General features: G+C 38.0%; 1 protein-coding gene across 1 annotated transcript in view; it reads left to right on the top strand.

Annotated features, from left to right (window-relative positions):
* Positions 1–26,251, top strand: part of LOC122548600 (CUB and sushi domain-containing protein 1-like) — a 2,366,391-nt gene that overhangs the window by 2,085,414 nt on the left and 254,726 nt on the right. Inside the window, exons 40-43 of the mRNA XM_043687435.1 lie at positions 3,335–3,404; positions 5,768–5,884; positions 16,509–16,718; positions 25,896–26,084. Of these exons, the coding sequence (XP_043543370.1) occupies positions 3,335–3,404; positions 5,768–5,884; positions 16,509–16,718; positions 25,896–26,084 (586 nt within the window). The remainder of the gene's footprint in view (positions 1–3,334; positions 3,405–5,767; positions 5,885–16,508; positions 16,719–25,895; positions 26,085–26,251) is intronic.

Below are 26,251 nucleotides of genomic sequence, written 5' to 3' on the forward strand. Positions count from 1 at the left end.
TCATATAATTGTCAGTTTGTGCAGCTCTAAAAGAAAGAACTTGTCTATTTTGGGTTCTGAAAAATAATGTGATACGTACACAGGAACATTGTGTTCTCAGCAATGCTTTTTAACATAATGCACTTACTGATACATTTGACTATGAACCATTTAAAACCATCCCCCAGCCCACATCTTGTATGAAGCTTCAAAAGAAGCGTTAAAAAAAGCTCATGAAAATGTTGGCTAACATTAGATTAGATAAGATTACATTACATTACATTGTGGAAACAGGCCCTTCGGCCCAACAAGTCCACACCGACCCGCCGAAGCGTAACCCACCCATACCCCTACATTTACCCCTTACCTAACACTATGGGCAATTTAGCACGGCCAATTCACCTGACCTGCACATCTTTTGGACTGTAGGAGGAAACCGGAGCACCCGGAGGAAACCCATGCAGACACAGGGAGAATGTGCAAACTCCACACAGTCAGTCGCCTGAGGCGGGAATTGAACCCGGGTCTCTGGTGCTGTGAGGCAGCAGTGCTAACCACTGTGCCACCGTGCCGCACACAAATATGTTTTTCACATGTGCTTTCTTTCCTCCTTAATTAAGATATATTTAAAAAGAGGGACTTTGAGACTTTTTAAAAATTAACAGACTAAGAATAAAAGGGCAATTTTCATTTTCTTGTTAAAGGATAGAGTTATTAATCACTTTGTTACTTACCTAATAAATTATCATATCCTTGATTATCAAAGGTATTTTTTAAATTCCTGTTAAATGTATCAAGGTCACACATGCCCAGACATCTTTAGACAGCACGGCTATTTGTGTGGTTTTGACAAAATTGATTGCAACATGTCAGCTATATTTGATGTAATGCAGAAAAAAGACCCCCTGTTCATCTTTTTAAAGAGGTGTGTTCACTTGTGATTATGAGGTTCAATGTTTCTATTGGTGGGTGGATCCAAACCTGGGGGTCAAAAATATAAGACAGTTGCCAATAAATCCTGCAAAAAAAACCTTTTTCCAGACTTTGGTGACAATGTGGAACTCGCTATCATGTGGAGTAGTTGAGCTGAATAGCTTAGGCAGCTTCTCCAAGAATATATTTAAGTACATAATGGAGGAAAAAAAAACAAGTAGAAGGTAATTTTGATGCGGAGTAGAGTGGAAGGAAGCCAATTTTGGAGCAGTGCTGACCAGTTGGGAGAAATAGCCTGTTTCTGCACTGTGAATTCTGTATAAATCTAAGTAATTAACATCCTTGTTGCTTCGCAAGATTGTTTTTTGGATGAAGAGAAGACCATTGTTCAACTTGATATGATATTTGCAGAATGCCAAACTCACTGTTTTCCTGCAGCACCATCTGTTGATTCTTAAATGAGACTTTTGTCCGAGGGTTCAATTACCCTATCTGAACATTTCCCCCCCGCCGCCCTCCAGGTATTGCTCCATTTGTAAAGAGACAATATAAATTCCTAACTTGAAGTCCACCCTTTTTGAAGTATTGTCTTTTTCCCTGGCTATGGTGAGATGTACTGTCAGTTGCAGGTAGCAGCAGTACCAGTATTCAGTGCATGTTCAGATGTTTCTTTGTGACGATATTCACACAGGATGATTCACTAATATTATGTGATTACTATCAGCTTATCAAGCAGTTACCTACTCTTTACTAATAAAACATTCGGTATTTCAGTTCAATGTTATTTTGCCCTTTTATGACCATGACATGTAACTATTGTTTGCTGATCTGTAGAATAATAACATTTAAGAGTTTTGGATTGCACTGTTAAATTTCAGAGCTTGGGACTGGGTCCCTGCTGCTTTATTAAAATGTTGTTATTAAACCATTTTACTTCATATGCACTGAGCTATCAAGTTGTATGCAGTTGGATAAACTTGTAACCTCTACGTGTAAAATAACTTCGACCATTGCAGACATGGGAAATTCCTGAAATATTTGCTGATGTTATGATAGACAGGACACTTGACAGGCTCCAAGATGAAACAGTGATATAATCATCACTAAAATTTTAATTTTGTGTGCAGGTTCCCTTATGTGCATTTAAATGAGCCCAAACTGCATGAATAGGGAAATTAATATTGAAGAGTTTATTTTTTTCTTCCTTCCACCATTAATACCTATAGATAGACAGTCACGGGAATGTATCTACTCTGAAAAATATGATAATGATTGCAAAAAGTAGAAAGCTGTTGGTCATTCACACATAGTGTATGGAATTCTTAAGTTTCATTGTATTTGTAGCTCAGTTTATTTTGCTGCAAATGTGATGAGCACGTCATAAAGACTGGTTCATCAAACCCATCTGATCCCGTGATGACTTCTTTCTTCTGCTATACTGCCAAAGGAATATAATCTCCTGAGAGAAGTGAAAAACAATAATAATGGGAAAGAATAATCTGGAAAATGCTCTCCAGCCAGCACACCCTCATGTTGGACTCCTCTCATAGATTTAAGCAAGCCCAGGATATCACATGGACCAACTGTTTTTGTTAAGGCAATTCTTCTGTATAATTTGATCTCTGTTTCAGTCGAATGTAATCTAGTTCCCTCTCAAGGAAATACAGAGATTCAATACCCGTGACATCACCAACTATATTCCAAAGGCTTACCACCCTGGAAAATGAAAAACTGCCTCAAATGCAGTCTGTTCCTGTTGTTATATTGCTTAGACTCATGCCCCTTCTATTATGTTAAACTGGAAAAATCAATCAATAGGAATCAATACAATACTCAAATTATTTTATAAACTTTAATTGAGTTGTCTTTAAGTCTACACTACTCTAAAATAAATAAGCTGATCTGTGAAGGTGAGATTCTTTGAGCTTCTCACAGTAATTATCTTCCATCTCATAGCAGAGACTAAAAGAGTGTTTCTAATATGGTCTAACTTATGGCCTGAAAAATTATGGAATGATGTTGGCTACATTAATAGAACTCAATACCTTATCAGCTTTATCTATGTTTTCTCCACGATAGTCATAAACCTTCAGGGATCTGTGCATAATAGGATATCAATCATTTTGTTCTCAGTCTATTTCATCATTGTTCCCAGAAAATGAAACAAGTACTTTATGTTGACCCTACCAACACATGTGACATTATAACACTACACTACCTTTAGATGTTCTAATCTTCATGGTTCATCCGCAATGAAACTTTGGGAGCACATCATGCTTATCAAATCTGCCTTTCACATGCAGTAATTCAAGTCAAACTGAATATTAAAAGCATTATTTTGCCAGAGACTATATAAGGTTTTCTGCAACTGTTTCAGTTTACCACTAACTGGCATATGGTTGGAATGTTTTTTGCTTCCTAGGGACAAGCTCATGTTTCATGTATGCCTGGAACTGTCCGCCGTTGGAATTACCCATCTCCGATCTGCATTGGTAAGTGAGCAAAGATCCCTGTCAGTTGGTGAATTTTCTAATTTAGTTACAGAAAGGAAGGATTATGCTGCAATACCAGTCAATGAGTGAGAAATGTTTATATCACGAGATTTATACCTTGGACATCTCGAAGCTCAGTTTAGTTCTCACTGCAATCAGAAATGAAATCTGATAATTCACCATGGGATGGGAATTGAACCTGGTACCACCTCATATTGCTGGGGTTTTGTTTCTGTTGCCAGTTGGATAAGTTCAAAACTATTTTGTTTATAAGCAATCACACATGAAATGTGTCTATCCTGAACCTAAGAACATGGACTTTAAGAGATTCAAAATTTGCACTTGATTGAAATTGTCAGAGAACACATTGTCTGATGGTTGTACATGCCTCTCCACTTGGCAGGGATTGATTCCTGGGCTGTTCTTGTGAATTGATTTTGTAGAACTATGACAAAACCCCATGAGCAGATTATCTGAGAGAGAACAGGAAGTTTTATGCTCCACGTAGCCACGATCATCCCTTAGATAGTGCCTCAGCAGTCCCCATAAATATTGCCCAAAATAGCCTGTAGCCACTTTATAGCAGGTGTAATGATGTCAGGTGGTTTTGCTTGCATTGAAATGGGAGCTGAAACATCAAACTCTGGATTCTGCATGCTGATTGGGTTTGCAAGAATCCATATGAAGTTGGTCATCACTCCTGCACACGGAAAAAGCACAGGCTCTGATTTCCGTACGAAGTTTTGTGCCAACTTGCTATCGAAATCCTCTAGGCTCCTTAGAATTGACAGGTTGCCTAAAAGTCTGCAACATGGCCCAGCATCTCCTTCAGCCAGCATGGACATCCTCTTTCGGAGATGCGGGCTGATTTTATTATTGTAAAATGGAAATGGAAAGAAAAATGCTGACAAAACCTCTGTGGAGAATTTATGTTTCAGGTCAATGAAGGGTCACGGCATCATAGAGTACCACAGAATGGAGACAGGTCCTTTGGCCCAAACAGGTCCATGCCGGCCAAAATGTCCACCAAAGCTAACACTATTTAGCTTGCCCTGACTGATGAAGGCCAGTGTGCCAAAAGCCTTGTTCACTGCCCTGTCTACCTCTGAGTCTACTTTCAGAGAACTGTGCCCCTGTACTCCAAAGTCCCTCTGTTCCATTGCCCACCTTCAGACCCTATCATTCTTTATGAAACTCCTACCTTGATTTGACTTTCCAAAATACAAGACCTCACACTTATCTATATTCAACTCCATTTGCCATTTCTTGGCCCACTTCCACAGCTGATCAAGGTCCTGCTGCAATTTCTGATAACCTTCCTCACTGTCCACAATACCGCCTATTTTAGTGTCATCTGCAAACTTACTAATCATGCCTTGTATATTCTCATCCAAATCATTGATACAGACAACAAACAGCAATGGGCCCAGCACCAACCCCTGAGGTCTCCAGTCTGACAAGCATCCTTCCACTATTACCCTCTGCTTCTTACTATCAAGCCAGTTGTGTATCTGATTTGCCAGCTCCCCCTGGATTCCATGCGATCTAACCTTCCAGAGCAGCCTGCTGTGTGGAAATGTTTAATTCTGTTTCTTTCTCCACAGGCACTGCCTGTCTTCCTGAGTACTTTCAAAGTTTTCTGTTTTGTCTTGGATTTCCAGTATCCATGATATTTTGACTTTGGATTTTGGTAATGCTAGCTGGCATTAGGTGGTGGCTAGGTTCAGATATATTTGGTGGTCCTCACTTCTGAGGCTCAGTGCTAACTGCTGCACACGATTATAATTTCAAATTAGTGGGTAGCACAAATGGTGCCTGCTGAATGCACTGCGATGCCCACTTCTGTTTTTGGGCTCGTCCAATTTTGCTGGCAAGGAGTCTTAGTTGAGGTCACATCTGCATGAGTTATTTGCCGAATTTGAATTCAAACGATGATGCAAATATGGAATTTGAAACAAATTTTGTAGTCAACAGATTCACATAGTGGAACAATCTGCCCCTTTGTGCATGAGGAATAGAATTAGGCCTAGCTAGTGGAATTAATGGTGTCTCTCAGATGGATAAGTTATAAGCTGTTATATTTACTGATTAAAGTTCACAAAAATACCTTTGGTTGTGCAGTCTTGGGGTACTAAATGTGCCAGATAAATGTGACTTTTTATTGGACATAAATTACAAACTGAACTTTAAATAGGATCTCACTTTCAAATTCATGTTTGTTACACATTGAACATGTTAAATATAAAATCTCTGCTGAACGCAGCTCTGATAATTAAGGGAAGGTAATTGACACACAGACAACACACTAGACCATAGAGCAGCTGCAACAAATAAATGAAGGCTTTTTCTTTCTTAATAATCAGCTAGATGTGGAGGCGTATTGACAAACATGAACAATGTCATCCTAAGTCCTGGATTTCCTGGAAATTACCCAAGCAACTTGGATTGCACGTGGAAGATTTTATTACCTATTGGATATGGTAAGGAAGCTAAAAAGATACTGATGTTTTATTCAACATTATGCAGCGTTTATGAATGCCAGTTGTAACTTTGGAAGTCAATTTGAAATGAAGACATTATGTTGAGTGCTAACCCTTTCTCGCCTGTGAAAAATAATTTCTTCAGTCAGTTTTTAAAGTTTCGTTCATAATTTATTTCACGTCATTACATGATGACAATTGGTTGTCACTGGAGCAGGAGCAGACTCTGCTGGTATAACTGTTTTTTAAAAAGTGTCATCTCTAAGCATGTTAATTTTTACAGAGAGTTAGGGAGGGTTCCTGGGGACTCGGTGAAAGGTTATGAAATTAGGAGCAGAATCATGAAGCTGGAGGATCTGCCTATCTTAATGATATGGCCTCGCTTGTGGATCTTATCAGACGCATGACCATATTAACCACCCAGCTAAAGGGAGGGAGGACCCACAGGCATTTTTCAGTGGAGGATAGCAAAGTGTCCACAATTTTGGAGGGTAGTATGAGTGATTAGTGTCTGGAGTCTGTGCACAATTGGGAGGGAGAGAGAGGAGGAAAGACTCTATAGCTGAGCAGGAGGTGGACTGTGCATAGCGCACAGTGTTTACCATGACCATTCAAAAGGGATGGATTGAAAGGTCTGGCCATGGTTGTGGAGGAAAGGAATGTGTGGAGGGATGGGTGGGGGACACAGGAAGAGATTATGTCCACAATTGGGGTGGGATGGGCTAGAGATGAACAAGTGGAAGGAATCCTCCTGGCCTACAAGGAAAATTAAAATTTAAAGTGTTAAAATTGTCCTCTAGGCTTCTTTCAGTCCAGGATCCAATAGGCTTACCTCATGAAGAGACTGTCATTGGACACTTCCCTCAGTCTGGCCAACATTGTCCCACCATAATCCACCCATCCAAGCTCAATTTTAGCAATGAGGTTGTTAAAAATTAGATATTTGTGCTAGTTTCTGGAATCCAAATGAAAATGTTACAGTTTAAAAATAGTGTTCTCCGCAATCAGGTGACATAAATGTCCAAACTTGCCGCATTCTGCAAAATTTCTTTTCATGCTGTTATCAAGAGCTGTTAGTTCATTTTTTGAACGGATTAATAGTTCCAGTAAAAAGGGTGGAAAATGATTTTTAGGCGAATATTCATGCTTTGTTGTGTCATGGCATTCTGACAATAGTATTTAAGTTGATTTTCCATTGTGTCTTGAACTTTGAGGAGGCAATTCAAAACAAACAAAGACAACAGCAATGTGTTTGAAATGCTGAAGTTTGTTACAGAATTTAACAAAAATTTTAATCAATTTATGAAGGAAAACTAAGGTATGTAATGCTTTTCTTAATGGAAAAAATGCAACTTGCTTGCAAAATGACAAATCAATAATTCACACACATTGTCCTGCATCCTGTAACAAATAGAAAAGTTTTCAATGTTTTAAATGTCTGATAAGTACCAAGTTGTAATGCATTTACTGCTATTTTGGGTTGTGTACTTTAGTTTAAGACCATATGGGAACTTGGGAGCAGAGATAAAAGTTGATAAAAGGAAAAAGAGCATGGTGATGAATTCTGTGTTTCCTATGTTTGACACACTAAGGATTGTTTAAATGTTGATTATGTAATTTGGTTCGAGGGAAGGGCAAGATATAAAACTGACAGTGGTTTCATAGTATTAGTTTTACTATTAGTATTTGCTTTCAGCCAAAATATCAACCACATACTGACTGGTTTGTTTGAAAGAAAGTGTGGAGGGTTCTTGGGAGAAGTTCCTTTCCCTTCATTGTTCAGCTGGACCTGGCTGAATTGGTAGTCTTCCAAATGACTTAGTGTCCTTTGTAAATGAGTCAAAACTCATTAATTCTCTGCGTCTGATAATGCTTTTTAAACATAAATGTTTCATCTCTGAACACCATTGCATAATTCAATTTGATTGCTGGGAAAAGGTGATTATGACAGAATACCACTGTTCAACAAGTTTTAACAGAATCCAACATTTTCCCTATCCATGGTTCTCAAAGCATCATGGTCTTTAGTCCAGCTTTACCACAAACCTAATTTTGAGTGAAGTCATTGCTTTGAATAATTGGTTTAAAAAGGCACACAAGATGCAAAGATTAACAGCTCGCCTGATGTGTCCAAATGTAAGGTGATTTTATAATAAACTTAGTGGCCAAAACAGTGTTTTATAAAGTAATACATCACCCATCAGGAAGATTACAAAATCCAAGAGGGGATACAGAAAATACTTAAGAGATTGATTCCGGGGTGAGAATTGAGAAGCCTTAATTATTTACTTCAGTCAAGATAAAGTTGATGGAAGATTTGAATTGTTCAAAATTGTAAGGGGTTTATACAGAGTAGATAAAGGAAAAATGCTCCCATTGGTGAAAAGACTTGGGACGAGGGGAAATTGATTAAAACGAGCAATGTCAACATGAGCAAAAGGTATTTTAGTTGGTAGATGGTTAGATGTTGGAATGCTCTGTCTATGAGAGTCTTGACTGCTATATTCAGATCTGGAAAGACTAATTTTGAGTGTAATGAATTATCACCCACTATGATGATGTCATATGAGGGACTTGTGGACAAACCAGCTTAGAATCTTGGAAGATCTAACATCTAAGTCCTCCTCATTATGACGATCATATCACTGCATCCTCTAACTAGTTTCTAACATGCAATAAACATATTCAATACAACAGCCAATTCCAGTTTGATTAGTTTTCATCTGCCACATAAGACCCTGTAGATCCAGATACTTAAGGAGGATAATGGCAGCAAACCGATCACATGGTGAGGTACAGACTCTGTTTAGCTGTGTATACCATAGTCAGTTGGTATTCAAAAGTGTTCTAATTACAGTCAAGACTCTTGTTTTTTTTAAAATTCCAAATTCCAAGTTATTTACTGGGAAAATTAAGCTATAGCATTCCATAGTTTAAAACAGAAGGCTTTTTTTTAGCCATGGAACTTGAGACAAAGCAAACACTAACTACAAATTTCGATTTTCTCCTTCGGTTGAAAACTCAGAATGAACAAGAGATAAACATGAATTAACAGACAGATGCCCTTGATTATAAATTACACATGAAATGGCAGCTATGACTAAAAGTGATCTGACGAATAGGTTCAGTAACCCATTCAATGAGAGTATGATCATTCTCGGTCATAGACATCCTGTATAACTCTAACATCTTCTAAAGGATGTTAGTCTCCCTCTTCACAGGAGCTAGCATTCTCCTGACAGAGGTGGGCAACTGACTAAGTTCCACAGGGATGATCTTCACCAAACGCTCGAGAATCTCCTCAAGACAGTCTGGATGGTATGGATCCACTATGCTATCTTTGAGTCACAAAAGCCATTGCATCAATTATGTATGTGGCTAATTGTTAGCTTCTCATCCAACCTCTGTCTCCACTGGACTTATCAACTTCTCTTCTGCTCTGTGTCTGTCTCCTTTTATGCAGCCTTGGCCAGAAGTTTGATTTCCAATCCAGTTTCAATTTTCATGTTCTTGCAACACAGCGGGTTGGATTTCCTTTTCCAGTTTGGACTTGTACTAAAAAGTACAAAGCACTGAAGCCACAGATTCTATAGTAAAAAGGAATTAGATGAAAATTGCTAGTTAGAGGATATAGTGATATGATTGGCTCCTGCATTATCACAACAATGTTGGATGCCCAGAATAGAATATTGGTTAAGATGATTGAACAAGATCTGCACTTTGAAACATGGATTTCCTATCCAGGATAGTTGACTAAATACACGTATTAGCTGAATATCTATTGCTTCAGGAGATACATTTGGTTTTTCATACAAGTAGAAAACATTGAGATAAATGTTACATGAATATAACCCCTAAAAACTTAATATGCAGCTTAAATTTAAAACTCAGTTCCATTGTGTACACTGAAAAGACATGATACATCTAAGTAGAAAACGACTTAATGCTATGGAGCTGAAAAAAATATTATTGCATTTTGAAATTATCTCTGTGATGTCATAATATTGAATATTCTTTGTGAGAGTATGTGCTCTGACCTGTTATTGCCCTAGCTGATGATAGTGTGGTCAAATCAGATTCCAGAGTGAAATCTATCTTGATAGGACAATAGACAATAGACAATAGACAATAGGTGCAGGAGTAGGCCATTCAGCCCTTCGAGCCTGCACCGCCATTCAATATAATCATGGCTGATCATTCCTAATCAGTATCCTGTTCCTGCCTTATCTCCATAACCCTTGATTCCACTATCTTTGAGAGCTCCTTCTTAAATGAATCCAGAGAGTGGGCCTCCACTGCCCCCTGTAGCAGAGCATTCCACACAGCCACCACTCACTGGGTGAAGAAGTTCCTCCTGAGCTCTGTCCTAAATGGTCTACTATTAGCCTTCTTCTCTACCTGCTGTACCTGCATGCTTGCCTTCATTGTCTGGTGTACAAGAACACCCAGATCTCTCTGTAGTGCCCCTTTACATAAATTGATTCCATTTAGGTAGTAGTCTGCCTTCCTGTTCTTGCTACCAAAGTGGATAACCATACATTTATCCACATTAAACTGCATCTGCCATGCATCTGCCCACTCATCTAACTTGTCCAGGTCACCCTGTAATCTCCTAACATCCTCATCACATTTCACCCTGCTACCCAGCTTTGTATCATCAGCAAATTTGCTAATGTTATTGCTGATGAATCAGTTTTTTACTTTACTTTAGTTAACGTGTTGGTATGTTGGTCATTCACTAGGAACATAAACTAACTGATTTACTTCAACAACACATCAGTAATTTACTACTCAAAGACAAAAACAAAAAAAAAACTATATATAGAACACAGTTAGAAAATAATCTTAGAATACCCAACTAAATATTGTTCCAACCTATTTCCCATCATCATCAAATCCAGAGAAAATATCCCTTTCTATCCAATTTTAAAATTTGACTTAACTAATTTTCTCCAGTTTTTGTTCTGTGATCTGTGTAATTTTCTATGACTATTTTCCATGAATGAATACAATACTGAGAGCTTAGACCTTCTCAGCTTCTAATAATCTGTAATGTTTTTAACAAAACAGTCCTAGTCTGGAAACTTCACAAACTAAATTTCCTTACTGAGGTGGCTTATTCCCTTACCCTACCGCCAAAAAAGAAAATAAATTCCTTTTTAAGATGGAGATGAAACTTACATCTAACCCCAGTCAGATCTCTTCCAAACTATCTTAATATCTTTCAATTTGTATGTTTTTTTAAAAAAAAATTCAAAAATATCCTTCATTATCTCGAACAAAAGGCAAGCTTATGTCCTTACTCCAACTGTTGTAAACCACCACACAACCAATTTTCTGTTAATACAGAAAGGAAGTTCCTTGCTTTCTGATATATGCATGATTCAGTCACTGTTCTATAAGGTGTAGTCTTTGTTTAAATCACTTCACAAAAGTCACCAACTTCCATATGCCACTATTTTTATAAACTCAAGAATATTTAGAATCATACGAATCTGACTTTAAAATTGAGGTAAGTTCTGCATTCAGTTTTTTCCAGGAAGCATCTTTCTCAATTCTCTCTGAATATTATTGATTTCTCAGTGGCTACATCAGGAATCTGAAGTGTGCTTGTTCTCCTCATTGAAGATTATCTGTGCTCCCTTGCTTAAGCTCATGCAGATGCCATCGCTTTCCAAATTGATTGACTTCTGTTGGAAAAATGACTTTGTGGCTAAAGAAAGGGGAGGGATTTCTGCAAGCAAACACGTAATTTATCACAGCCAGTGGGTGCCTTTCTGTGAAGCACAAATTCAAACACTGATGAACTGTAATGCTACTTTTAATGCTGAATGATAAAGTTTTTAAAAATAAATTATCAACAGTTTACAGACAATAATGCTTGGAGGGCAGCAGAACAAATTTTTAGAAGGTTCACTTGGCTGCATCCTGGGATGAAGAGATTTGTCTTTTCAGGAATTGAATGGACCAATAGTCATTGGTGTTTAGAAGAATGATTGGTGATCGTATTGAAAATATAATATTCTGATGGGATTTGACAATGAGATGTTGAGAAGATGCTTCACTTCATGGAGGAATCTAGAGCTATAGGACATAGTTTAAATATAAAGGATCTTCCATGGAGGATTGAGATGTGAAATGCTTCTCTGTTCTTCAACAGCGAGCAGTGAAGGACAGCCATTGTATATACCCAAGGCTGAATTAGAGAGCTTTCAATCTACAAGGGAGCCAAGGATTATTTATGAAGGAAGATTGGATAGATAAGGTTTGAATTTACAAAAGTAAGAGATGATTTGATTGAAGCATCTAAAATCCTGAAGGGCCTTGACAGACTAGATGTGGAGGGGATATGTTCTATTTTGGGAAAATAAAAAAATCAAGAGTCACTTGTTTAAAAATCAAGGGTTGCCCAATTAAACAGAGCTCAGGTGAAATCCTTTCTCTCAGAGGGTCATGACAGTCTGGAATACCCTTCATGAAAAGGCAGTGGAAGTAAAGACCTTTAATATATTTAAGGTAGAAGTGGATTAGTCCTTAGTAAGCAAGGGAGTGAAAGTTTATCAGGATTAAGCAAGAATGTGGATTTGAGCTAAGCAACCAGAGCAACCATGATTTGATTCAATGTCTAAGCAAACTTGAGAGGCTGAATGGCTGATTCCTACATCTAGTTCATTTATTTGTATTGGAGGCAGTCAGAAAGAGGAGAAAGTGAGGACTGCAGATGCTGGAGATGAGAGCCGAAAATGTGTTGCTGGAAACGCGCAGCAGGTCAGGCAGCATCCAAGGAGCAGGAGAATTGCTGACCTGCTGCGCTTTTCCAGCAACACATTTTCGGCAGTCAGAAAGAGTTAAGGATGCACTCAGATCAGCCACAAGTTTAATGAATGACAGACTGGAACTAAATGATACCATTTTTCAAACTATCTTGTAGAAGGTTGAAGAGGTAGAGATGAAAGAATATGTAGCACATGATTAGTTGTTGAGTGAGCAGGCCAATATTTGATAAGTCTCAGTGTTTCTTCCTTTGTGAGATGAGAGTATCTGTTAATCTGAAGGGAACTTAAATAGAGTTGAGTTGCAGAGATAGCAAGAAGAAAAAAAATCCAGTTATTTGCATGGTTTGAGTTCAAGGAGCATTTATCTATAACTTTCCCTCAGGCAGTTAAGTATTTATCATGGGAGTCCTGCATAAGATGAATCGGACATGGTTTATGAAAGCAACAGTGTTGCTACTCTTTTGCTTCTAATTTTGGGAAGGCTTGAGCTAGTGGTATTGTCACTGGACCTAGAGATCTAGGCAATGTTCTGAGGACCTGGGTTCAAATCCAACCATAGTTGATGCTGATGTTTGAATTCAATAAAAATCTTAAACCTTATGAATCTAATAATAACCGTAAAATTGATTGTTGAGGGAACAATAATCCAGTTCATTTATGAACGTTAGAGAAGGAAATCTACCATCCTTAATTGAGCTGGCCGACATATGACTCTAGACCCATAGCAATGTGGTTGCCTCTTTTATTAGGGATGGGCAATAAATGCTGGCCTAGCCAGTGATGCTGTTTTATAAATTCTCAAGGATCGGGTTCGCAGGAGAGTAGTCTGACACAGACCAGGAGAAAAGAACTGAGAGACGAGTTTGCTAGAATATGAGTATTTTATTCCCCGCAGTATCGCCTCAACCAGGTCTCGTACTAACAACGGGTCTGGTTTATACTCACTCTACATGTTACCGGAACTGGGAGCCGTCAGTTCTCGTAGAGCGGTTGCCAACAACCCACGCTCAGCGGTTAAACGTAACCCGGAGCAGACTCTACCGAACTGGGGACTTTCCCAGCTTATATACTCTTTCGAGATCTAAACATTCATGCGAACAACAGGGCAAGACTCTTTACGAGTTTCAGCTGGAACCAATTAAGCTTGCAACATCCTGTTTGACAGTGTCTGTTCCTTATCAAGGCTGGTAGCATAAACACCATAAGCAACACATTCCATTCCGGCAACATATTCATGCGAACAACAGGGCAAGACTAAGCAACACCTTCCATTCCGGTAACATATTCATGCGAACAATAAGACTAAGCAACACATTCCATTCCGGTTACATACAGATAATAAGATCCACACATGTATTGGGACATAATTTTAACCCTTTCACCACAGATGCCCAAAGCCCGTGAATGGACGTAAGATGAAGCGAAAATCATTGACATACAATTGCCTGTAGGTATCTGCAAGTCAAGATAACAACTTTGAGCTGCGAGATTCCTTGGTTACAGCTTTCAGGTCAAGCCACTAATTAAATTATAGAATTGTGTCATATTAAACCGCAAAATTAGCACATCAAGTCTCACTATATTGCATCTAATTTAGTGGAAGGACAAGGCAGTGTGAAGAATAAGTGTCAAAGGTAATATTGAGGTTAAAAAAAAACTGACTGACCACACACAGGAGATGAAATAGCTGCATTAAAGTATATGCCCTGATTTAATATGCCTCGCAGGCTAAAACAGTTCATGTAAACACGAGCATTCCTGTGAAATGATGCACACGGTGATTAGATGTAAATAAAAATTGCAAGTGCTTTGTTATATTTGGCAAATAATATGTGATTATTTTTGCTTCATTCCAAGCTCTGTAATAAATTATTTAGTTCCGAGTCACATGCCAAACAATACAAAAGATTACTTAGCAGTCTCAGTTAACGCGAATTAACTTCTGACTGAACCTGTTTTTATCTATCTGAATAGAACATTAATTAAACGGGACACCTCCATCATGCACCATGGGTTGGCTTAATCTTCCAGTTAATTTACTGCATTGAATGCCCTGGAGACAGGGTTGCAGTGATGTGAAACATTTGGAGATAATGCAGTGAACCCAATTTAATCTTGAGCTATTATCATACCAGTTCACAATGCTGAAGTTGTAGGAAGAACATTTCTTTCACATATGAGAAGGGATGGAGGTGATGTCGGGCATTAGAGCATCATGTAACCTCCTTCCAATCAGGAATGAACTAGGACATGATGAGGTCATGGAGTAGAAAGATGTGAAGTGAAAAGCCCCATCCCCTTCCTTACTTTCCCCAATTAAATCATGGGAGAAAGAATTAAGGACTAATGTTTCACTAGAAGGTCAATTGAGTCACTTAAATGGCCAATTAGAGGTTCCCTTCAGAGGCTTAGTCCAGAAGCAGTAGGTCCAGCATCAACAGAGTTTCCTACCTGTTTAAAACCAAAATATCATTGGAGAAGTAAAAAAAACTGTCCTTTTTTTAAACAGGCAGGATTATTTAAATTAAACTCCTTTTGTGTGCATTATTCTAAACAAGTTGTTCACTATAGTTTTACTTCAAGAATTTGATTTAAATATGTCATTGGACTAAAAAGTGTCAAACAATGAGATACCATTTCTTAATGTTATCCAATTAATTTGTCATAAATCTCTTGAACCTTTAATAATTTATTGAGACATTCATTACCAATTCAAGAGTGAGACCTTATATTCTGCATTGAACTTATCAGCTCACAAAGTCAAAATGTAATTCCCAATTTGCACTGAAGTTGTTGGCTCACTTGGGTTCTTGGCTTCTTCGCATTTCCTTGTGATGCTTATCAGAAAGAACATACTGTGGATGTTGGATGCATTAGGGTATAGAATTCAGAGAAAACAGAGTCTAGCAAATGATGCAATCTTTTGCAGATCTGCAGCTTCCTCAGAGAAGGGGATAAAGTGGATGAGGAAGCAATAATGATTGATTATGCATTTCAGGGATTTAACACAGAGCATATCAAATACTTAGCATGTATGCACATTTGTGTGGTATAAATAATGGGAGTGAATATCCACAGGGGTTCTTTTCATTTCTCGATAACAATTTACTGGGGTTTCCGTGGCTCAACTGAGATGTCAAGATGCTTAAAATAGTTTGGTGCTGCTGCAGAGAGAGAAAAATTTTCAAATTGATCAGCTGCCCACTCACATATGTACATTCCCATGGTTAAGAAAATAATTGTTCCCAGTTGATTGTGAGATTTTTATGTTCATGTTGTTAAAGCACTCCAATTACAGTATTCACTCGATTCTCAGCCAGCTCAACTCGACCAGTATAATAAAGTAGAAGGAAGCATTAAGTTTATATTACAGTCTGACCCTCTGACCTGATTCGAGCTCATATTAACAGGTAGAAGCTGAACAGGCTGAAGGTTATTGATTTCTCAGTTGTGAGTGGTGCTTTGTGCTTAGAGTACCTCACCAGAATATCAAACTTTTTTGACCAATATTGTGGAATTTTCCTAAGGACTCTACATTAGTCTTTTCTTTCTACCACTCAAAATGTGTCCACTTGACATGATTTTTCATTCATATTTTATAAAGTAGTTGTGAGATTTACCTCTTACTTCTGATAAGTGGTAAAGCTCACCTTTGTGAAGATGCACAGTACCTATGTTCAGAACATAGCATGTAAACTTAAGCCCTACTGTTTGATTTGTAAATAGATGATGAATACATATGGGAGATTTCTAAGTCAAGGCATAATACTGAATGCGGGTTGAGTAATGTTACTTTCTTCCTTTCCGTGATTTTTTTTAGTAGCTAAGTGTTGCTTTTATCAATGCAGGTGCAGTAATTCAGTTTTTGAATTTTTCGACTGAAGCCAATCATGACTTCTTGGAGATTCGAAATGGGCCGCATTACACTAGTTCTTTAATTGGACGATTCAGTGGAGCAGAACTCCCACCAATGCTCCTCAGTACTACCCATGATACCATCATCAACTTCTACAGTGACCACTCTGAGAATAAGCAAGGCTTCAAGCTCACCTACCAAGGTAGGATTAGCAGAAACAAGTTTCGACTGGGGAAGGGGGAAACTAGCAATTTTTTTGTTTTATGCTCTCTTTAATATATTTCAAAAGTTGTATAGCTAGTGGCTACATTGGTTGTAGGTTTTATTTCTCTCTTAATGGAGTAAAAGTATGAAACGCATTTTCAGCAGAAACCCCACAGGTTGTGCGGTGCTGCAGTGTGTTTGAGTATAGATTCAATATAATATTTCATTGAAAGAAAGTAGCACAGTTAGGTAATTAAAATGATCAATTTACAAAATTCTGCGTAGGTATTTAAAGGGATACTGTTCTCTATAGGCTTGTTTGGTCTTTCTTTATTCTATTTGTTTTTCATTAAAACATACAACAGGATAAATATAAAGTGCAACATTTAAAATTATGAGAATTTAAGAGCTAAAGTAGTGTCTGGGTGGGGGAGGGGGGATGAGGCGGAGGAGGAATTTTAAATGTTTATATTTTTTAATATTAAAAAAAAATTCACATTCTTGAAAATTACACGTTTGTCTGAAGTTACTCCATTTGAGGGATTGTATTGCATTAATTTTAAACCCTAACTATTAGATTTCTTTTGTATTGTGGATTGTACAAATAATAAGGATGACAGGTCTTCTCATACATTTGTATCCGTCATTTTTCTTTGCTTTACTCATGATGAAACAAAATTTTGTTTTAGAAAATTAATGTATGTATGAAAAGTTGGTTAATACACACTTGATCAGTTTTAAAAATTTCCCTGAGGGAGCAAAGTATTGGGATGTAGTTCTTAATATTGGAAAGCTTTAAGAATTGAAAAGATTCAATGCCAATCCCTTTCTTTGATAGTATTTGGTAGTCATAGTAGGAGGAACCTAGTCTTTTGGTAGCATTTCTATTTTGAGTTTGAAGGTGGAGAGTTCAAATCCTAATCTGGAAAATCTTGAAATCCAGTTCTGAATTTAGGATTGATATTCGACAGACTAATTGGGTCAGCTGAGTGAGGGCACTATCTCCCTAAGGTGGCTTAGGAAAGTACTTAAGACCATGGATCCATGGATAGAATATAGAATCCCCACAGTGTGGAAACAGGCTATTCGGCACAACAAGTTCACACTAACCCTCTGAAGAGCATCCCACCCAGACCCATCCTACTACCTTATCCCTGTAATCCTCTGTTCCCATGCTAATGCACCTAACCTTGCTGAACACTCTGGGTAATTTAGCATGTCCAATCCAGCTAATTTTCACATCTGGAGGAAACCCACGAAGACGCAGGGAGAATGTGAACCTGATTCTGGATTCGTGGTACTGGAAGAGCACAGCAGTTCAGGCAGCATCCAAGGAGCAGCGAAATCATCGTTTCGGGCAAAAGCCCTTCATCAGGAATAAAGGCAGAGAGCCTGAAGCATGGAGAGATAAGCTAGAGGAGGGTGGATTGTTTTTACCTCTAATGTGAACCTGAGGCTAGTATCGAATTCGGGTCCCTGGCTCTGTGCTAACCACTGAGCCGCTATGCTGCCCCAAGAATATAAGAATAGCCAGTCTATCAACTGGTATCATGAAAGAAGTGTGAACACGCGGTTAATGAACCTGCAAATACTTTCATTGATTCAGACTCCCCCTAAGAAAATGGAGATAAAAAAGCAGCTTGTTCACTATGTGCCTCCATACAGGAAATTTATTATGAGAGAATTTATTTTCAGAAATAATACAAGTTTAACTTGTAAAAATGAATTATGAATAGCATATTAAAGTGAGAGTGCATGGCAGTTTAAGTATATTAATCTTGTTTCAAATATTGAAGGACTTGCAGAAAATATTGGTCTCATTGGTTTGAGTTATTGACTTCAAATAATTTGGACCAGAATGGTAGTGATGCCAATGATTCATTCATTTAGCAAACCACTTAACTGATGCTAAGGAATAAGAGTAGATAGTAAAGCTAGACAATATTATTTTGAATTATCCCACTAAATCTTGTGGACAGTAACACTGCGAAACTCATCAATCAGAGCAAGGTTGTAAAGGCTATCTAATGGATTTTTCTATTTATAAAATGTACCAGTGAGCAGTGGAGCAGGAGTAGGCTGTTCATTCTCTAAGTTTGTGGTAACATTCAATTAAGTCAATGTTAATCTGTATCATAATTCCATTTACCCAATTTACAGAAAAGAATCATGGAAGAGTGCATAAGATGGCTATTCAGCCTCTCGGCTGTGTACTTGTTCTTTCAGTTGTCCCAACACCCTCACTCTTTCCCACATGACCCGTCATTTTTTTTCTCTTTATCGTATGTATCCAATTATCTTTTGAATGCGTCAGTTGAATCTTTATCCACAAGCTATAATTCAGTGATTATATCAATGTCAGTTGGTGAATTTCAAATCCCAACCACTCATGCATAAAGCAGATTATTTCTCAGGTATCTTCTGGGTTTTTTTTGCCAAATCCCCTTAAATCTGAACCCTATCATTATGGATTCTTGAACTGTTAGGTACAGTTCCATTTCATTTGTGATTTTCAACACCCTCTGTAATCTCCCTGTTTGCTTCTGTGCTGTGAATAGAACAACCCGAGCGTTCCCTCTCATGTCATCTTGAAACAATCCTCATACATTTTTTCTGCACTTTCTTTAAAGTCTTCACTTATTTCCTAAAGTGTGGCACCCAGAATTGAACACACTACTTCAGGTGGAGCTATGCTGGTGTCTTAATTCAGTTTTGCATAATTTTGCTGCTTTGGTACTCTATGATTCTGTTTGTCAACATCAGAATATTGTCGATTCCAGATTTAGAATTCATCTCAGTAAATAGTAATCACAAAACTATCAGATTGTTGTTAAAAAAAAATGTATCCAATTCACTGATTTGTTGTCTGAAGTTGGTCTAACCTAAATGTTACTCCAGGACTATTCTAAAGTGTTTGACGCTAATTGCTGTCTGAAATATTCTTCAATTGTATAAACTAATCACCCACTTGCAACTGCAAGAGTTCGAGCGTGCAGTTTTACCAGCAGTTTCTTGAGGGTGGTTAGGAGTAGGCAATAAATATTGGCTTTGCTAGTTGAGACCATTTCCTTTAAATGAATAATGAAATAACCACCATTTCCTTCTCTTCTGCATGCTGCTGGAAGCTTTTCCTATGACAGGAAGCTGCTACTCACCTTCATAATTGTGCTCAATGCTTAGAGAAAGCTGATTGTCTGCTCATGTCTGGAAGGCAACTGATTTATGTGCAAGTGTTTAAGTCAGCACAGAAGTATTTCAGAACCTGCCAGATCTGTAGATAATTGAAACTTTGACAAACAACGACAGAGTTACAATTGGAAGTAGTATTTCAAAACTGCCCTCTAAGTTGTTGATGCTTCCTGGTGGGGAGCCCTTCATTTGAGGGCTAATGTTCTTGAATGCCTGTTCGACGGGAGCTTCAAATGGTCATATTGGTGGTCAAATCAGTACACTGATCGTGATTTTTCTGACCTGCAGATGATTGATGGAAGTTTGACGCTAACTCCATAACTGTGGCATCTTTCACATTTCATGTTGGAATATACATGAGTACCAGTGGTGCCTTTCTGAAACTTTAAGGAGCCACTTAGTGGCCAAAATATGACAGTTCAGAGTCCAAAAGGTTTTGGTGAAGAGGAGAGGTGACCTGCATTGCTATAAAGTAAAAGGAGGCCCAACAGACAAACGCAAAAAGGGCAATGGGAACAGATAGCTGTAGATGTCAACTGCCATGCTTCCAGCAATGAGCCGTACTTTAAGACGCACAGTAGCCTCACAAGACTTGACATGATCAATGATTGCAAATACCACATCCCACCACAAGCCCCAAATATGCTTCAATTCACTGGATCCCTATAACTTTCACACCCACAATTTCTAACAATCATGTCTCTTACCTGATGTCCAGACTTCACCTCACTCGCACATTCTTACTGCTGGTGCAACAGTCACACCCACATCTCTGAGCCGTTGTGCACTGCCAGCTTTTCAACAATGACAGTCATATCATCCACACAGTCACCCAAACAGATAGCACAGTGCTGAGTGGCATACTCGCCAGCAGAAATAAGTGGGTACAATTGGATGGAGCAGGAGCTGACTGCTTAAATATTAATTATTTCTTCGAGCCCCAAGTTATAATCTTTATCAATGCACCCCAATTGCACCATTCTTTCTTATTGGGGCCAACTTGTGACTACCTCAATGTCAATTCAAGTTGTACCTCTCCGTTTCTATCCAGCTCGACACTAAATCCATTCTGAAGAAGTTCAGCTGCCAACTTGGGGGTCCTTAATTCTATCATCTCTCATAATGTCATTGAACTCAAGTTATGTCAGGTTTAGGACAGGAGAGCTGGTGGAAACTATAAGACAATAAAACATAGGAGCAGAAATTAGGCTATTCAGCCTATCGAGTCTGCTCTGCCATTCAATTATGGCTGGTAGGTTTTTCAGTCCAATTTTCCAGAATGCCCTCAGTTTCTTCATCCAGATTATTAATGCATGAAGTGAAAAGTTGTGCTCCCAGCATTGAGCCTTGTGGAACACTACTAGTCACCGGCTTCCATCCTGAGAAGGACCACTTTATCCCCACTCTCTGCTTTCTGTCAGACAGCCAATCTTCCATCCATCTTGCCTCTAATATCATGGGCCATTATCTTACTCAGTAGCCTCCAGTGTGGCAGCTTATCAAAGGCCTTCCAGAAATCCAGATAGATAACATCCATTGGCTCCCTGTGGTCTAACCTGCTCGTTACCTCCTCAAATAATTCTAATCTGTGGAAATATTTTCAGCTATTCTAATGGTAGCTAAACTAATGATTAATGTTGGTTTGTCACGATCTGTTTGTCTTTCAAGTGTTCCTCAGAACCCTATTTATCCAATTGTATATTACTTTTAATAGTTTTATTGGTTCACCTTCCACTTCTTTAAGAGTTGTCAAACTGAATTATTAATTCCTTTTGCTCCCTTTCTGAAATTTAAAGTTTCACATTTGAGTACACAAGCTTTCACTTTGTTCTTCATCTTGATGTGTGTCACCTGGTCTTGCTAACAAAGCTTCCAAGAATTCCAAGAATAAAAAAAATCTCATTGTCTATCTGCACAAATGCCAAGCTGTCTGCAGTCCCCTTCACTATTAACCATGCACAATCATTGTGAACAAGTGAACGTTTGATATTCTGCTCGATATTCCAAATTTTTTTTTAAAAAATTGTATTTAGAATTGACTAACAGCCTTAATGTAATCCCAGTTTCAATGCTTGCAGCCAAAACTGATCTTTTCTGTCATGTATAATGTTTGTTTTTTGACTGGTCTCTCTGTGTTGTTCAGAAAGAATGTATTAACTCGGAGCAGGAGTATGCAATTCAGCCTTTCAAACCTGCACCACCATTTGATGTTATCATGACTGATTTCATTTCAGCCTCAACTCAACTTTCCTGCCTGTGATGCATAATCTTTCAACTCAATATGAATCTAAAATCTATCTATCTGTCAAATTTACTTAATCTCCTGGCATCCACTGTACTCTGGGATTAGTGAATTCATGAGCATTTGGGAGAAGTAATTCCTCCTCATTTCAGCTTTTAATCTGCTTCCCTTATCCTAATATTACAATCTCTCATTCCACATGAGGAAACATCCCTTCCACATCTACTTGGTCAATCCCTCCCTCTTAGCATCTTATATACTTCAATTAAATCTCTTCTCATTCTTCTGAACTCCAGAGAGTGTGGGACTAAACTGCTCAATCTCTATTTGTAAGACATAGTTAAAAATCACACAACACCAGTTTATAGACCAACAAGTTTATTCGGAAGCATCGGCTTTCGGAGCAGCACCTCCAAATCATTATTCTAAGACAAACCTCTTGGCTCTGTCATCAAACTACTGAACTTGCTCTGTATTGTCTCGACTGGAAATACATCACACCTCAAGTAATTTGTATGCAATACTCTCATTAATGCTTTGTGCAATAATACTTACATTCTGTTCCTTGAGCAACAAATGCCAGAATTCCATTTGCCTTCCTTGTTACTTGCTATACCTGCATACCAACTTTCTGCTATTCATGCCTGAGGACACCTTCTCCACACAAGGATTCCTCTGCACTGAAGCGCTCTGAAATTTCTCTACATTTCGATAATAAGTTGCCTTTCAATTCCTCTGACCAAAATGGACAATCTTACACTGATTCCCATTAAACTTGATCTGCCAAATTTTGACTCATTCACCTAACCTATCCATATCCATTGTAAATTTATTTTTTTATTGCAACTATTTTCCCATCTGTTTTAATTTGTCTATATTACTTTATGTCCTCACATCCAAGTCATTAATATAGATTCTAAATAGTCACTTCCAATAATATTATTTATTTTAATTTTCACCGGTTTTGCTTCGACCTGAAAAAACCTTTCTTTGAAATTTCATAAACACAGCACCTACAACATTATTTCCCCAATGCATGTCACACTTCTATGAGACACAACTTTGATTTAATAAATCTGTGTTGGTAGTTCTGGTTGGCTGATACCTTTTTCTCCAAAGTTATTTAATATTATTGTATGGTATCAGCTCTAATAATTTCTAAGCGATGCTAAAATTACTTTTTGAGTTTTTCAGAACAGCACAAAAATAAGAAGTCTCAGTTTAATTAACTGAAAGGTGCAAATATCTCTCATGAGCCAGTAAAGGCATCATTACAATCTGTAGCCTCTAAGTTACAACGCATAATGAAGTTTCATTATTTCTTTGATTAAATATGAGAACCTTAGTGAATACTCTGTACACTGAACTTTCCTATACTTGCAAAGATAAAAGTTATTTTGAAATTGTCCTTATATAGACAAAGGAGAAAGTGAGGACTGCAGATGCTGGAGATCAGAGCTTAAAAATGTGTTGCTGGAAAAGCACAGCAGATCAGGCAACCTCAAAGGAACAGGAGAATTGACGTTTCGGTTCCTGAAGAAGGGCTTATGCCCGAAACGTTGATTCTCCTGTTCCTTTTATGCTGCCTGACCTGCTGCGCTTTTCCAGCAACACATTTTTAAGCGCTTATATAGACAAAACAAATTTACAGCAGCACGATAGTGATGAGGAAAGCAGCAAGAAATACAAATATAATAGCAAAATGAAATGCTGCAAAAGTTTCAAAGGTTTTTTAATTTAGATGCATGAGATAAATTCATAATTTAATATCCTGACTCTAGTGCACCCACATGAAAATCAATTACACCCACTCACTGCTTTCCTAGAACAAAGGGAAATACAATGCACACAGTTTCTATTTTCTCTTTAAGGCTTCTCTTGCTGAAACAATTTCTTTGCAAAAGATTGTTTCAGCTTAATGATCTGGCATTTTTTTTTAATTGCTAAATTTTTTAAGGTTTAGCAGATGCAAGTTGGAGTCTGGGTTTCCATCTTGTATTGGGAAACTAATAAGTTTTCTTTCAGACAGAAGTGTGCAGTGAGAGTGAGAGCAGAGTACCTTGCCTTACCCACAAATTCGGAAACTGCATAACCTATGTTAGGGAAAGGAGACTGACATAAAAATATTTATTTTAAAGTTTTTTTCTAATGCAAAATGAGTCCAATTTGGGTAACGTGAAACTCCGGTCATGCTGAAGTTGTTAGCCTCTTCCACCAACAGAATAGAAAACTCAACAAAAGGATACCTGTGATAAGCCAAGATTCTGGAGTGGTAACTCCAAGTGAGCCAAACTTTCTTTGGAATCATGTACAAATGTCCCCCGTTGTCAGTTGTAGTCATGTGACATCTATTAAGAGGCACATACACTAAGCAGACATCTCATGTTCACTTTAAACGTCTTACGTTCACCTCATTTTGAACAGAGTGTTGCATGTATGCATGAAACAAACTAGCCCACATGCTTTGTATGACCAAGCCAACTAACTGGAGGGGATTCAGGCCATGCTAGAATGCAAAATCATGGGCAAGGCGATTGTAATAGTTGCAAAATGATCTCTCAAAGTCCTGAATGGGAATGCACCAAGGGATAAATTCTAACACAGATAAAACTGGACTGTTTCACTGTCTTTTGCCAGATTGCCCTTTAACATTGAGAGATGAAACATGTAATGGTGGTAAGAGAATTAACGAAGACTTCACCCACTACTATAGTCTACACCAACATGGATAGCACTGAAAACCTTTTTGTGGTAGGAAAGTCCGAGAAGATATGTTGACTTTTGACTATTAGTCACCACCGACATAGTATGAGAGTAACAAAACCAGAAGGAATACCTCCAGCACTTTTGAAGGATGGATCAAGAAAATGAGCAAAATGCATCAACAGAAGAAAGGGAAGCGTGTCAACTATCCCTCGATCCCAAAAAGTCCGATGAAGCCGCTTGTTTCCCTTATTGATGCTACTTAGGGTATTGAGGTGCTTCAGGATTTCACACTGCAGTGCTAAAAAAAAAATTGTAAACACGTTTGACTGCATTGACAACTTAGCTGACTCATCTGAAGACAGTGTGTTCGGCATAAAACATTTACTGTATTTTTCCAGAGCAATTCCCAATGTTTCTCAATGCTTTTACTGTATAAGATCAGGCCCATGTAAGGTGGGAACAAATTGAAAAGTAATTACATTTTTACACATACTTGTCATGTTTTTTTTCTTTTTTTTGGCACAGAATACATTTATATGCAAATCAGCCACATGGGGCTTTCTCAACTATCTCAAAGCTCCACTTGACACAAATTTGAGGGTGATTTAATTTATTGCAATTTTATTGTCCTTTTTGTTCTCTTTAAATCGTAAAGTTAAACATAATTGTGACACTTAACATGGTCTTAAGCCTGTGTCCATTGTGAGTCTAGATCAAATTTGGAACTGTATGAGAGGAACTCTACTCATTGTGTTTCTTTCATAGTCAATGTTAAGCACCTCCTCCCTGATTGGATTAAGAGTCAGACATATAAGAGATCATAAGGCAAAATATTAAACCTCAGTGCCTTTACAATCATTTTAAATGTGCCTTTACGGCTTTTGTTCTCCCCCTCGGGTGTCAAGGGAAGAACTTAAGCTTTGAGGAATATCATTACGTTAGATGGGTGGAACTTAATTGAAATATTCAAGGATGGCCTTACAAGCTGATTACCTCTTTATTACCTGCTACTAACCTTCTGATTGTCATTTCTTTTAGCTTATGAGCTTCAAAGTTGCCCTGATCCACGACCATTTCAGAATGGATTTATCATTAATTCTGACTATAGTGTGGGTCAGTCTATATCATTTGAGTGTTACCCTGGTTACATCCTGATTGGGCAACATGTTCTTACGTGCCATCATGGGATCAACAGGAACTGGAACCATCCATTCCCAAAATGTGAAGGTACTTTCTTTATTCATTTCTTTTTTTCATTACCTTTTTTTTCCAGCAACTCCAGTCTGCTGCATAGGACGGCGATGACTGTTCCAGTGAATGGCTAATGAATGCTAAAGAATGCTCCCAAATTTCCTATATTCAACAAGCCAGTGGGTTCTTCAATCACAGCTCTT

Source organism: Chiloscyllium plagiosum, chromosome 3 (assembly GCF_004010195.1).
Source record: "Chiloscyllium plagiosum isolate BGI_BamShark_2017 chromosome 3, ASM401019v2, whole genome shotgun sequence".
NCBI classification, from domain to species: Eukaryota; Metazoa; Chordata; class Chondrichthyes; order Orectolobiformes; family Hemiscylliidae; genus Chiloscyllium; species Chiloscyllium plagiosum.